General features: G+C 41.8%; 1 protein-coding gene across 1 annotated transcript in view; it reads left to right on the forward strand.

Annotated features, from left to right (window-relative positions):
- Positions 1–14,859, forward strand: part of igf1ra (insulin-like growth factor 1a receptor) — a 71,349-nt gene extending 56,490 nt beyond the window's left edge. Inside the window, exons 11-21 of the mRNA XM_085282080.1 lie at positions 3,347–3,630; positions 4,135–4,277; positions 4,650–4,815; positions 4,904–5,006; positions 5,241–5,311; positions 5,408–5,637; positions 6,650–6,754; positions 6,958–7,117; positions 7,340–7,469; positions 10,431–10,565; positions 13,713–14,859. Of these exons, the coding sequence (XP_085138206.1) occupies positions 3,347–3,630; positions 4,135–4,277; positions 4,650–4,815; positions 4,904–5,006; positions 5,241–5,311; positions 5,408–5,637; positions 6,650–6,754; positions 6,958–7,117; positions 7,340–7,469; positions 10,431–10,565; positions 13,713–14,238 (2,053 nt within the window). The 3' untranslated portion in view covers positions 14,239–14,859. The remainder of the gene's footprint in view (positions 1–3,346; positions 3,631–4,134; positions 4,278–4,649; positions 4,816–4,903; positions 5,007–5,240; positions 5,312–5,407; positions 5,638–6,649; positions 6,755–6,957; positions 7,118–7,339; positions 7,470–10,430; positions 10,566–13,712) is intronic.
- Positions 14,860–15,375: the final 516 nt, after the last annotated feature.

The following is a 15,375-nucleotide window of genomic DNA, read 5'->3' on the forward strand; positions in this document are numbered from 1 at the left end:
GGAAAACTGCTAAAAATTGGCTGAACTGTTATCTATCTACACCTCCTCTTCTCTCTGGCTGTGCTGATTTGTTTCAGTAGAAGTGTCTAGGAAACTGGCGGGTGGCAGGTCCCTGGCCCTCAGCGAGGAGCTCGGCCAGTGTATGCACAGCCTCTCCACTGTAACACAGCCAACATTATTACAAACCACTCTAGGGAAAATGAGGGAGTTTTTTTCTTTCTTTCTTTCTCAAAAGTTCAGGGTTTAGACCCAGGGTGAGGGAAAAGAGGGTGCATGAAAACAGAAAGAGAAAGAAAAGGAAATGTTTTCCATTCTGTCCTTCTCAACTCGGCACTTCACGCTACTCCTCCCTTGCATGCTCTCTTTGTCCGAGGCTTTTTTTTCCTCTTTTTTCTTTCCTGTAACGAGGCAGCTGCCAGGAAATGTACAGTGAATCCATCTGGAATCTAAATGAATGAGGGAAGAGCCCCATCAGCCGTAGAAGACAAGTAGAAAATAAGGAAAGCAGACTGATTTATGGGGAAAAGGAAGGGGGCTGCCTCACGATGAATACGTACAGATGAGGTGAAAAGGACTCCCTGATGTTGCCTCTTCTTCTATCAGATATTTCACTATTATCCATGATCCTGTTGTATTGTATGAGGTGTCAACTGCTTACAATGTGCCCCACTAACCATAGAGTGAATGTGTAGTCACGGCTTTCCTCTCTGGATTCCGATGCATAAAGGTAGAGCTTTTTTAGCAGGTGAGGTCAGGGCACTGTAGTAACTACAGCTACAAAGCATGTGACAGGTAGCAGATTCTTATTTCACTGTCATTATCGCCCATACAGAAGGTCGAAGCCATAAAATGTCTGTCGCCTGCTCATTTCTTCTTCTTCTTCTTCGCTTTGATGAACGGCTACTGTCAGAGTGAATCAGTGTCACGAGTCTTTTGTCTGTAGTCTCTACCATGTTGTCAGTTTTGATGTATGTGTGATGTAGTCAGTAATAACTAAAAGGCTGGGCTTTGGTTTGCTGGACTGCAGCACTTTTAGCTGTCAGAGAGGAATGCTGACATGTCAGTGAAACTGCCTTTCCCACATTTCTGTCTTTGTCTGTGCACTCCTCTTCCTGCAGGTCGACTTGAAAATAAAACACGCATTCTGTAGCTTTCGCTTAGTTAGTTTCTTCGTTTAACATGGTAGTCTGCTGTACTGCGTAAAAGAAGAAGTCCCATCCAGCCTCCAGCATAGCTACTGCCACTGCACTAAGCTGACCACAATTACGTGTGATTTTGTTAGGGCCATTGCTCCCTGCTCCGAGGACTCAGTGAAGCGCACATAGGCAGTGCAATCGACTCCCATTCCCCAATTCACAGACTTACTTTTGTTTTAAAGTAAAACAAAAGTAAGTAAAATAAAACATGCATTCTGTAGCTTTTGCTTAGTTAGCTTCTTAGTTTAACATGGTAGTCTACTGTACTGCGTAAAAGTCTTCAATTTTATATTTTGCTAGGAAAATGGGGAAACAGGTGTAGAAGTTTATTGAAATGTGCAAACATGCAAGCTTTCTTTATAAATTTTTAAAGTCGTCTTCATGAATAGTTCTCCGGGCTTCTCCAATCTCTTAGAATTTTTGTTGTTTTTTGTTCTGTTCTTTGTCAAGCTGCAACAATCTTGAGATCCGGTTTTTGGGGAGGCCGGTCCATGACTGATCGTGTTGCACTGTGTGTTTTGCTATCCCGTATGGTTTTACTTGCATTGGCAGTGTGTTTGGGATCATTATCACTCTTTGCCTTTCTTACACGTTCAAAATGGTGTTGCATAACTTGATCATTCCACCAATTTCGACAAAATCCACGACACCACTGGCCGAAATGCTGCAGACACATCTCTCCTGACCTCCTCTGTCCATTGCTGCTCACCTGGACCTGTTGTCTTTGGCAACTAAAGAAATACGTCTTTGCTAAGTTATCTGCTATCCGTAGGAACAACACCGCTGCATCCCTCGAGCTGGGTTCTTTTATAACAATTTAATGATTCAGAGATTCGTGTTAAGTTGCTTAACAACTAAACAAAACAAAAAGTTTCTCTGAAAATGCTCAGAAAATCAGAGAAATACCAAAGAAAAAATTTGAAGGACCTTTAGAAAGAATGAAGAACTTCGACTCAATGTAACTTCTAAAAATAAAAAGCAAGTCTGGCTTCTTGGAAGCAAAATATAAAGAAATCAGAACTGAATCTTTATTGTCATTACAGCAATGAAATTGAGGTGCAATTCTCTCAGTGCAAAAGAAGAATAAAAAATAAAATAAAGAATATATATATTTATACATCTATAACAACAAACACAGTTGTTTCTGTATTGCACCACTTGCCAGTGTTGATGTAAATGCCAACGTTATAAAGAGAGAAGCGGTGGCTCAAGATTTTTGCACATGACTATAGGAACAAATTCTTTTTTCTGTGGATTTGTGGTTTCTGTTCATCTCATGAAAAAATTACAAAAAGTAGATTTTATGGATTTGAATTATTAGTCAGATTGTTAAAAACACTGTTTAATGGTGTTGTAGACCAAATAATGAATCTATTAATTATTACAAAAACAACAAATTATTAAAAAAAAGTAGCTGCAGTTCTAATTCTCAGTGTACAGTTTGAGTCATTTAGTTGAAGTTGCTATTTTTCTCTGAGCTAAGCTGTCTAAACCCAGTCACTTGTTCATTGTCACATTCGGTTTTAGACAACCCCCAAACATGTCTGTGTACGAGCTTTATAAAGGGCATCAGTAACGCTTTTATCTTCTCAGTCACAGCAAGTGCTTTTTTTCTTTGTCTGTCTTATTGACCACCCTGCATCTTTCACAGGTGGACAAGATGTCCTGTGGTATCTCCTACTGCTAAGGTCACAGCTGTCATCGCCTCTTTGCTTTCAATTATGATGATGTCCAGGTCTTGGCAGCTCCACCCAGTATCATATGAACTTTGAGTGAACTGAAGGCTAAACATTACTTTTCAGAGTTTAACCTTTTGGGTTTTTTTGTTTGCTTGTTTTTTATCAGGGGCATGTTGGACATTAGCGTTACTGTCTGTTTTTTGCATTTCTCTGTCAGTCAGCCTCTCAGTGATCTAATGACCTAATAAGCACAGCACAACTGGGAGTAGCAATCACTCCGTGCTTTCCATGAAAGATGTTTAGCTTTGCGCAAACATTTTTTCAGGAGGTATAAACCATCACTGACATGCTACAATAAGGGTTCCAGGACATACAATGCACCTTTTTGTCTTTTGTTTCCCCAGCACTGCTCATTGAATTTTAATGATCTGTGCTACAGGTTTTATATTCAATTGTGTCTTTGTATTTCAGACCTCAAGAGCGTCGGCGCAGAGACCTTTCTGGTACAGCAAACAACACACTGTTTTATGAGGGCGGCAGAGGGAATACCACTCTCGGCGCAGGGGATAACAGTACAGATGGCATTCCTCCTAACGTAGAGTTCCCCTTCACTGAAGACAAGAGCACAACAGAGTATTTAGAGATCCCCAATCTGCGGCCCTTCACCGTCTACCGCATTGATATCCATGCGTGCAACGAGGTGGTGGGGAAGTGCAGCGCTGGAGCTTTCGTCTTCTCCAGGACCAAACCTGCAGGTTAGAAACATAGTAAAAAGCCTGCATTCAACTACCTGTTTTCAGTAATGCTGACAAATATAAAGAGAGTGCATTTCTTTTATTTACCTGAAAAAGTCACAAATATTACTTTTTCCAGTGTTTTTTGGATATCGGGCAAAAAACAGTGGAAAAGGTGTATAATGCTGAAAAACACTTGGTCAAACATCTCACACTTAGTTGGGTTAATTGGAAGGAGGTCGGTACCATGAGTGGGTATAAAACAAAGCTGAGCCTTTCGGAAATAAAGGTGGCGAGGGTTAAAATATAAATATAATATAAAAATATAAAATCTCTCAGTTTTCAAATAGATTGAGGATTTAAAATGACTCCAAGTGATTGTGTTGATTTTGTTTTCATTTACACAGCATCCCTGCTGTTTTTGGTAACATAGTGGTGTGGAAAATGGAAAATGAAATGTGCTGGCACCTTTTCTGAAATTAAATATCCTTGTTTATATTAACGTGGTTGTGCCTGTTCCCCCAGTCAAAGCGGATGACATCCCGGGCAAGGTGATTTTTGAGAGGTGTGACAAAATCGAGGGGTGTGTGGTGCTGCACTGGCCAGAGCCCGTTATGCCCAATGGACTCATCTTGATGTATGAGATCAAGTTCCGCCTGGGTAATGAGGTGAGCTGGACTGGGGTAATTATAGCTTATTATCATAGGTCATTTCCTTTTTCAACATTGAAAAGCCTGGAATCCATGACTATCCAAATATTGTAAACAACTGAAAAGGCTCTCAGTGTTTGCTCAGTGAAGGATTCACATGTTTAAAACGTGCACCAGACTCCAATCATGCTCATGCACGCAGGGCTTAAACACTGAGTAAAACCAAAAACAAATGACAAACTCTACACAATAGAAAGCTGATTGGAGGCCATCAAACCTTATTCACCTGAAATAAGAAACAAGAAATCATATTTTTGATTAGATGAGAACATTAACCCGATGGTATGTTTTCTTCCAAGCAGTAACCAGCGTGTGCTTGTTCTCTTCCAGCCTGAGAAGCACAAGTGTGTGTCGCGACAGGATTACCGCCGGTACAAAGGAGCTCGACTAACCAACCTCGGCTCGGGGAACTACTCCGCCCGAGTGCGTGCCACTTCCCCGGCAGGAAACGGCTCCTGGACAGAAAGTGTTTTCTTCTATGTGTCTCCACCTAAACGTAATGAACTTCTCCCTAATTACATGGAATGCAGAGGAATGAAAAATAAATAGGACTTGACACCATCGGTTTTTATCTTCTCTGACAGGTGATGACGGTGTTACGTTGTATGTGGTCATCATAATTCCCATCATTGTGACAATTTTTGTCGCCGGCCTCATCACCATCCTCTTCTATGTGAACAAAAAGAGGCAAGTATCTTTTTGCAGACGCGCTTTTAAAACTGCCTGACAAAAGTTCTTTGATTAAGCTGTTCTGCCTGGCTATGCTCACGAAGCTTAATGATCAGTGTAATGTTAATCAGCGCTAATAGGTGTTGTTTTCATTAACGTTCCCCTGTGGTAAAGAGTAGACTTCCTCTTGAAAATTGCACACAGCATCTGCAATCAGACTTGCCTGCAGGCTAACTGAGTTTGTGTTAACAGGAACAGTGACAGACTGGGGAACGGCGTCCTGTATGCATCAGTCAATCCAGAGTACCTCAGTGCTACTGAGAGTAAGACTGTTGGATATTTGGTCTATTTTTCATTGGGTTTTTTGGGTGGGGTGTTTAAACTCTGATGGTGACCCGCTGTCTCTTGTGCCACACCAGTGTATGTCCCAGATGAGTGGGAGGTAGCAAGGGAGAAGATCACTATGCACAGGGAACTGGGCCAGGGATCCTTCGGCATGGTGTACGAAGGCATCGCAAAGGGAGTAGTGAAGGACGAACCTGAAACGAGAGTGGCCATCAAGACGGTCAATGAGACGGCCAGCATGAGGGAGCGAATTGAGTTTTTGAACGAGGCCTCTGTCATGAAGGAGTTCAACTGTCACCATGTGGTAAGTTGGACGCGTCATCAAATCCTTACCATCTGGCTCATGTGGTTATTAATAATAAACCAGTGTATTGTCATAATGAATCCAGTCACGAGATGAAATTGATCCTCGCAGACGTAGACTCAAGTACGCTGTGGTTGTCTTTATTCCGACAGCTGCAGCATGACTTGCAGTTCAGACTCCAGGATATACTGTATATTCTCACTTCAGTGTGATCACAACATCAGAAACTGCATAACGTGGATGTGTTGTTAAAGCCTTTTTATTAGTCACTGTTTTGTTTTTTTTAAGGATAAAGATCTTTAACAATGCTCCAAGCAACAACAACAACAAAAAAAACACATTTAAATTGCAAATGCAGGATGGAGCTGAACTGTAACCTAGTGTGCTTCTGAGTCAGACAACCTACCTTACTGCCTAGTAATTTATTGCTACTGAATGCACTATGTGGTGGTCTTTAATGTTATCTAGATTTAGTGGAAGCCAAACATTTTATTCTAACAAGAAATCACACAAAACCCAACAGTGAGAAAGTCTAGAGAGACTTTTCCTTTGTGGTTTGCTTTGTGGGAGAATGGTGTTGATCAGTGGAAAATACAAAGTGATTTGAGTCAGGACCACTGTAATAGGTGAATACTCACATGTGCAGTAATTTGGATTTGGTGGCATGGCTCTGTTCTGGGGTATTCTTGGCACGAGTTAGGGTGAACAGCAATATGATCCACCAAAGGCAGGCAGGCAGGTTAAAGGTGCCATAAGAGATTTGTAGAAGTGTAGAAGGGTATCATCAATCTGCTGGATCACAGCTGAACTTGACTTGCCTATTTGAATGAACTCTGTGCTGTTTTTTTTTTTTTTATAAAAAAAAAACTTTTTTCAGAGCTTAAAGTTTTGAGCATATTTCATATTTTCCTATTTGAAACAAAACCTATTTTGAAGTTATATGTAGCATGTATTTTGGACACAGTTTTGTTTTATCAGAGCTGACCCCTCTGCACTGCTGTGATTAATGTAGGTGCGGCTGCTTGGCGTGGTCTCTCAGGGACAGCCAACCTTAGTGATTATGGAGCTGATGACTCGCGGAGATCTCAAGAGCCACCTGCGCTCCCTGCGCAAAGAAGTAAGCAACCTGTCCACGTGTGCACACACACACACCTCTGCTCTCTTTCTTAATTTTTACAATTTCTTCTGCCACCCTTATACATCATCCACGCTACGCTTTGTTTCGCTCAGCTGATTAAAGCAGAAAGGCGTGATATGTCGACTGACTGAATAGTGCTTTTCATGGAGTTTCTCTTCTCACCGCCTCTTGCTCTACCGCAGAACGCCACCAGCCAGGTCTTACCCCCACTCAAAAAGATGATCCAGATGGCTGGAGAAATCGCAGACGGTATGGCGTACCTAAACGCCAACAAATTTGTCCACAGAGATCTGGCAGCGAGGAACTGCATGGTAGCAGAGGACTTCACTGTGAAGATTGGAGGTAAGTCAAGTTAATATATTGCCTTCAGCCTCCCCCGCTCTGCCGGCCTTGACAAAAAACTGTTTGGATTTCAGTGTCGGACCCAAGCACGTTAATGTAGATGGACAGAGGGGAGGGAAGAGGTGAGAGGGATAGATGAGCTCTCTGGAGCTTCCTCTCCCACACATAATGAGTGATACTTAGTGGCTTCCTCAACTTCTGCTTTCATTTTTTTTTCTCCAGATTTTGGCATGACCAGAGATATTTATGAGACGGACTACTACCGAAAAGGAGGAAAGGGCCTGCTGCCTGTCCGCTGGATGTCTCCAGAGTCACTGAAAGATGGCGTGTTTACTACAATGTCTGATGTCTGGTATGGCAGCAAATCACTCTTACATATACACAAGCCTGCATTAGACTAGGGCTGCCACAAATGATTATTTTGATAGTCAAATAGTCACCGATTATTTTTGCAATTAGTCGACTAATCAGATCATGCATCCATTGGATGTACAGCTTATTGCACCAGCAGCATCTGCTCTTATATAACTATCATTAGCTTACAGTTTTAAGTGTTTAAGGTGCTAACTAAAAATAAAGACAAGATGATAGTTTATTAAATTTTAATGAAATTTGCAGATTGTTTCGGTGAAGTTTAATAAACTCCTTGCTATCTAAAATATAACAGGACACCGGAGTATTTTCTCGAGCATCTCACATTTCTGATAATCAGTTGTCTGCTTGATGTTTATTCAGCTGTGTAAAAACTATAACTTTAAGCTCAGCCAAACCGATTTACTCAGGAACAAATAAAATACTAAAAAAAAAGCCAAACAATAACATTTTTAAGTTATCTAAGTCACTTATATATGTTTCACCTGAGTGGGTTTGAAAACGATTTCCGGTGTTCTCACCGGCTCTAGTGAGCCTGTAACCCCGGCTAGCTATCGAGCTAGTGGGTAACAGACGTCTCCGAAAACGTCGGAGCGCTTTTGAAAACATGTTGTGTCTTGATAAACTGAGCCGATATTTGAGGTTTACACAGCTACATTCTCACCTGAAAATATGCTACACGCTTATTTTGTGACCCAGAAAGAATAATAAGAGTAATATTAAAACTAACTAGCTGCTGCCATTGTTGGAAACTGAGCTGGGCTGCGCTATGAATTCTGGGACACAGCTTCTTCTTCTTCTTCTTCGGGGTTTAACGGCAGCTGGCATCCTTGTACATGCAGTGCTGCCATCTTCTGTTTCAGTCCGTTATTACACTCTTAAATCCTACTTATTCCTGCGTCTTTTGGGATCTTACAAAGCTTCAAACGACGCGTCGACTATTAAATCAGTCGTCGACGATTTTGATAGTCGACGTAATCGTGACTAGTCGACTAATTGTGGCAGCCCTACATTAGACATGTATGAACCTCCTTAAATCCAGAAAGATGCTAAGTTTTCCATAACCACCTCAATATTTTTTTTGCCTTTGTCCTTGTGTATACTCTAAAACAGTTCATGCTGTGGCAAAAAACTAGATAATATATTCTTATGATAATTTTCTACTTTAGTTTTTTTTTTTTAAATCATGACTACTGTTTCCAAAAGCATCCAAACCTTTGGTTTTCTGGCTGCCTCTTTGGAAATTCCTGGCAAAAAAGTACAGGCCAGGAGTATTCCTCTTCTTCTTTTTTTTCCATTTACTGACAACTCTATTATTCCACTGTTTCGTAGATTCCCAGCCTACAGCACTGCTACTTTTTTTCCTGTGTTTTACTACTGTTTACTAGAACCCCCTGCATGTTTGTTTCCCCAAATGTCACGGGTTAGTCCCTAAGAGTGGGCTTAAACTGCTCCAGATGTCTTTAAATGAGAGGTTGCCGTGCCAGCACAAACACACCTCCACAATTTGTGTACTATATCCTCCCCTTTGATGTTGTAAAGAAGTTTAGTGTAAGATAACCCTGATGTCATCATGAGTAGGTGACTGTTTGAGATCCTGGTGTGCAGTATTGTAATAGGCCTATTTTATTTATTTTGTTTTTAAGTTAAGCATACCATTTGAAAATTTGGCTAGCCAAAGTAGTACAGTAAACAAATATTGTGGTCATCGCGAGGCAGTCTTGAAGTTAAACTGAAGAAATACTTCATGCTGAGGTTTTTCCTGCAGTATTGTAATCATGTAAGCTGTGTTACAACATACCGTGCCACACGTCATGAAGTTAAAATAAGAAGCAGGGTAAATGCTCAGTACCAGCTCTCCGACATCCTGCGCTCATTTTGGATTCTAGTGCAGATTATTTGGGGAACTTAAAGTTGCAATATTTAAAATAGCATTCATCTTTTTGGGGAACTTGTGGACAGATATGAGCTAAGGATACATGACACACTCCAAAAAGAAAAGAAAAAAAATGAAGCCTGAAATAAAGTCAGCAGTGTCAGCTCAGCTTGTGCGCTGTTAGTACTGCGATCGATGGATGGCAGTGAGAGTATTTCAGTCCAACACGGACAGAACAAAAAGTCAGAAACTATCGGTTAGCCTTAGATTAAATTTGGTTCAGACATTCACTGCACCCAGGAGATGAATCCCACTTACTGCTTTACAGCCACTTTCTCTGCCTTTTCATCTTCCTTCATCACGAGATCAGAATTTTCAATCTTCTAATACATTTTTTAATGACTACATTCCAGTAAATCTCACCAACTTAACACAATAAACTAAGGCACAGAGCACGCCAAATCAGATACCTGCCTAGCATCAGCCTGTCACTGTGAGCGTGTTATCATGCTGACATCAGTTTTTTTCCCTCTTCTGTATATTAAAAGGCATTTATTACCTTTTCTGTATCAGTCAGTCAGGCTGTTTGACATTTACTCCCTCTAAAACCATTACTAGAATATTCCTCTCTGTTTAGGTTGGACATTTATGCACATCTCAAGCACAACAGCTCTCAAACAAGCACCATATGTGGCTCTTATTAAAAAAGGAATATATGAAAAATATGATTTGTACTTATTGTTTGTATGCAAACAGTGCAGCTCAATTTTGAGTGGAGGGAGTTTTATTTGCTTTTATTAGATGGTTACCAAGTATTACTGGTGAGGCATTTTCAGGTCACCCTGATAACAATTTAGTCACTAACATAATGGATGTCATTTCTTTCAAATTTAGAGCGATGATGTAGGATAGGCTCTTCAAAGTAAAGTTAATTCCTAAGCAATAGAAGAATATGTGTGCTTGATCGATGGTTAAAATAAACGTTTACTGTGGAAGCCGAAAGAGCATCACATAAAATACCACAATATATTACTTGAATATGTTGCCTAATTTTTCTCGCTGCAGGTCATTTGGTGTCGTGCTGTGGGAAATCGCCACCTTAGCTGAACAGCCTTACCAGGGGATGTCCAATGAACAAGTGCTGCGCTTTGTCATGGAGGGAGGACTCTTGGACAAACCTGACAACTGCCCTGACATGCTGTAAGTCTTTCTTTTTTCAAATCTGTGACCCTGCCCTTAAGAACAATAAAACTAAGTAACATCAGCTTGGATTTATGAAGGATATTTTATCCTCTACAGCCGCAGCCACCCATGTCTTCTGTCCTATTAATATTTTGCCCTGTTTTATTTTAAGTTGTGGCTCTGAGTGTGAAGGATATCGTGTGTATAAGTTAAGGTAGAGCCAGGACGAGGGCCGACATTAACGTCACAGGATAAATGTGGTCCGTTGACGACATAGCTTCAGTGGTCAGCTGGCAGTGAGAACCCTGCTCAGCCTTCAGCGCCGGCCCATAGAAGGGATGCCACAATCAGTGTGTGAAAGATGCCCCTCATTCCTACTACGGAGGGAGGTAGTGCCTGTCTGTCAGCGTGGTGGATGAGAAAGTTATCATTATTTAACTTTAAATTAATCAGTCAATCGATCAAACACTTTGGAAGTTAGAGGGGAAAGAAAAGCCCGAGCACAGCCTGCTCGTCGGCATGCAGCGCTGCATACATGCATTTCGATTCTCCGTCTCTGACCTCAATAAGAAGGCATTCTGCTCTCTCCCCTCCCACTCTCCACAGCTGACCTCACCTTAGAAAGAGTGTGAGTAGCAAAAAAAAAGAAAAAAGAAAAAGAGGATCAAGTGTTGTGCAGACACAAACCTCGCGTTTCTATGGCAGCGTGGCTGTTTTGTCCTGATTACAGGAGTGTGTGGATTGTGTTACAGAGGTGGTGGAGTCGGGGCTTAGCAGCACACATGGAAGTCAGGCCACTGTCGATGGTCGCCTCTGCTGTAGTGACTTAATGGAGATTTCCAGAAGATTGCCCAAGTGCAGTGAAGCCAGAGAGTTCATACAAAGACTGAATAGAAAGATACAGAAGAAGTGGAAGTGGGCAGGTTAACACAAACAGGGATGAGTCATATTTCGAGAGCCTTAAATGTCTCCTACTTGTACTGTTTCCTTTGTTTCTCAGGTAGCTTTGGTCACTGATTGTTATTCTCATGTTTCTGTCTAGAGTTTCCCAGAGATAAAAGTTCTTTTCCTCCTTCAGAAGTGGAAAATAAATGTGACTAAATTAAACATCATTATTTTTCTGTGGAATATCACTTACACGCTATTATCCGTCAAGGTTTTGCCACGCCGGGGAGGTTGCACGTGTGAAGTTTTTCAGATCTGGCAGGGATTCCTGTTCAGGTTTATTAAGCATTTAGCATAGATGTTTGGAGACTTTTTTGCACTCACACTTGGCCTGAAATTGCATCTGTTTCTGATTTTTATCAAGCTTTGTTGGCCCATCTCTTCTGTGAATATTTGGCTTTATCCAGGCCAGTGAAGATTTTCTTATAATTCTGACACCGACTATCTCATATTTGCTTGTAACCGTCCGTATACAGTATATCGGACAGTGAAGTCAGAATCGGTTTATTGGCCAAGTACGTTAACACACATGAGCTCTCACTATATTTTAATACCGTGCAGATGGCAAATTCGCAGGATAATACAGATACAGACATACAGCCAAGCAAAGATATCGAATCAGCCAGAGCAAATAAAGAAAAACAGAAACAAAAAAGCAGACCCTAGGCAAACCATCCGAGCCGCCATCTCAGTAACTTAATAGCTGCTGCTCAGCTGTATTTATACAGCACATTTGGTGCACTCAAATTTGAATGTGAAGTGATTCGGGGGAAAAAAAAAAAAAACACAGCTAAAGAACAAGTGGAGTTTTAATGCAGTGCAAGTAAAGCTCATGTAATCTGTTTTGTGTTGCTCACAGGTCCAATGTTAGTCAGTTTAGCCAAAGCATGTGGCCTGTGGGTCACGATTGGCAGGATGCTGACAAGAAGTCAGGATTTACAGTGTTTGTTTTCTAAATTTGCATCAAGAAGCCTCGTGCGAGACGGTGTCGGAAGTTTGCAGCAGACGGGTTACTCTGGTGCATCGGCCTTACTTCCAAGCGCCGTGCGCCTTTTTCACGGGAGGTCCTTGCTTGCCCGAGCTCGGACATCTGAACGTCAACTTTGAGACACTTCCTGCACATGTGCAAAACAAGTCTGAGCCGCCCCCTGCTGCTTCAGAGCATGAAGCGAGGCACGTGCTTAAGAAAGCTTTACCCATAATTCCTCTGGCGCGGAGAGGAGCTGGCACCCAGCTGCAGAGGTTATTCTAGATGGCAAAGAGACCACTAGGAAAAACAAGACAGAGGGAACAGCAAGAACGGAGCAGCGATGGCCAAGGTGTTTATGTCAGCGGGCCTTAGAGAGTATTCTGAGCTTGTTTGTGTATAATTGGAGCTGTGGTGTGCGGTCCAGCACCACACAAAACTGTAATAATTCTCCCGTTTATGATGTTGTTTTGACATTCCCAAAGCTCGGTTGCTGGCCTGGCACAGTAACCTTAAGTATGATTTACTGTTCTGCTGAGTGCATGCTACATTTCTGATCTTACTGTATTTGTTGTTAAAAAGAAAAAACAAACGGAACCCCCAAAATAGAAGGAAAAAAAAAAAAAACGGCAAAATTTCAAAACAATTGAACTGGCATAAAAATAGTTTGTGGATTTACTTACTATATTATTGCCACTGAAAGCCTTGTAGCTTGCAGCAACTTTGGAACGCGCGCACATATATTTAGTCTTTTGGCCACAGTCTTACAGGGTTTTAATTATATAATTTTACGGGACAGTACTTAAAGAGAAGGCATGCTCACCAAGATTACCTGCCAACAAACCTGCTTCGAATTAATGAGCAGCTACAAGTGGTAAGGATGGGTATTTACAATAACTACATCCTTTTTTCCCCTCTTTTTTTTTAAAGAAAAAACTGAAGCATAAAATCTAGTGTAGCACACTTTACCAACGCTGATATTACAGTCTCTGTTCTTTCTTCATGATCAGTGTTATGAACTGAGATGTAGTGCCAAAAAGCCCTAAAGGGGCCTTCAGTTTCTCCTGCCACCTGCTGGACAGAAACAAGACTTACAGGGCCACATGCTGTTTTCATCCCTCCTGTCCTTACCGGTTGTAAAGTTTGCTGATATGTTGCAGTTTAAGAAGTTTCTGTTTGTCAGTTCAAGCTGGTGTGTGAGAAATGTTTACACAGAAATGACAAAAATGATGATTTTGTCATTTATCTTTCAGGTTTGAACTGATGCGAATGTGCTGGCAGTATAACCCTAAGATGCGTCCGTCCTTCTTGGAGATCATCAGCAGCATCAAAGACGAACTGGATCCTCCCTTCAGGGAAGTGAGCTTCTTCTACAGCGAGGAGAACAAGCCGCCGGACACAGAGGAGCTGGACATGGAGGTAGAAAACATGGAGAACATTCCACTGGACCCTTCATCCGTGAGGCAGCCGTCGACTGCTGTCATTTCCTCGTCTGGGTGTGCAGGAGGCATGTCTCCTCCTTCTACGCATCAGTTATCCCCCATGCAAGGCCCGAGTACGCCATTACTGGGACCTGTTTCTAACTCTCCTCCCGGCCCACTTGCTTCAGCCTTGGCGTCTCCAGGACTAGCCTTGGACAAGCACTCAGGACATGCTTCGGCCAACGGGCCTGTCGTGGTGCTGCGGCCCAGTTTTGATGAGATACAACCCTATGCACACATGAACGGGGTCAGAAAGAACGAACGGGCGCTACCACTGCCCCAGTCATCAGCCTGCTGATATCAGACCAGCCCTCTCCTCCTTCCCCTTTTACACAGGGTATCACAGACCTCTCATCTGTCTCTTAAGGAGGGATGGATGAGGTAAGAAATTGCTTTCTTCTACTGTTTGCCAGTAGATGGTCTCTCCACTCTTAAGGTCAAACATAAACTCGGAAGAAATGGAAAACAAGATAGCACAGAGCAATTGGTGGCTCAAGCTCAACACTGGGAAACTCCATCCTGCGCAGCCTGTATCTGAGTCTTTGTTATGTAAGAGTCCTTAAAGAAGGAAAACGATACAGGCATGTATCCTGACTTACAGATTTACACATGAACTTTAAGAAAATCTTCTTTTTTTTTTAAAGCATATCTGCCAGCAAAACCAACAGAAGAGCACTTTTTCCTCACGATTTCAGAGGTGATGTGATGGATATTCAAGTGTGTATTTATACACATAATACATAATACAGCATAGCTCCATTTCTAAAATTACTTTCCATCAAAATGACTGTATTCACATGAGCAGACTGCCTCATGTTGCGTGAGGATTAGAAAGGTTCCAACTTTTCTGATCCTCTAAGATCTTTTTTTTTTCATTTTATTTTACTGTTGATGTTTCTATGGGATTTTGTCCTGTGTAGGTCAGAATGGTAGAGGAAGATCTATTTTCTGCCAGACTATTGCCAAATCATGCTTTCTCTTCAGTTTCCTAAAAGGTGTCCCTTCTTACTGACGATTGTGGTTCAGAGTTGTCTGTGTGAAAGATAATGCCAAGATTGCCTGGCTGTTTTCAGTCTTCATGTTTATCTGTCACTGCTCCTGGAGCAGCTGTGTGTAGGAGTTTGCTGCCTTCACCATTGGTTATCACTTATTTTCTATGTTTAACGCAGATTTTACTGGTTCCATCTCAAAACTGAGGACTGGATGACTTGTTCTCAGCCCATGTAATAATTTTTCTCTTTTTCTGTGTGCACACCAATCACATGGCGGCACAGTGGTATAGTGGTAAGAGCTGTCGCCTCACAAAGTAGAAGGTTCTGTGTTCAAACGCTGGCTGCAGACACTGTGTGGAGTTGACATGTTTTCCCTGTGCCTCTGTGGGTTCTCTCCAGGTACTCTGGCTTCTTCCCACAGTCCAAAGACGTGCATGTTAGGT

The sequence above is a fragment of the Mchenga conophoros genome, linkage group LG7 (genome assembly GCF_057382185.1).
Source record: "Mchenga conophoros isolate Kocher_MC1m ecotype Shallow Benthic linkage group LG7, M_conophoros_male_GT1.1, whole genome shotgun sequence".
Lineage (NCBI taxonomy): Eukaryota > Metazoa > Chordata > Actinopteri > Cichliformes > Cichlidae > Mchenga > Mchenga conophoros.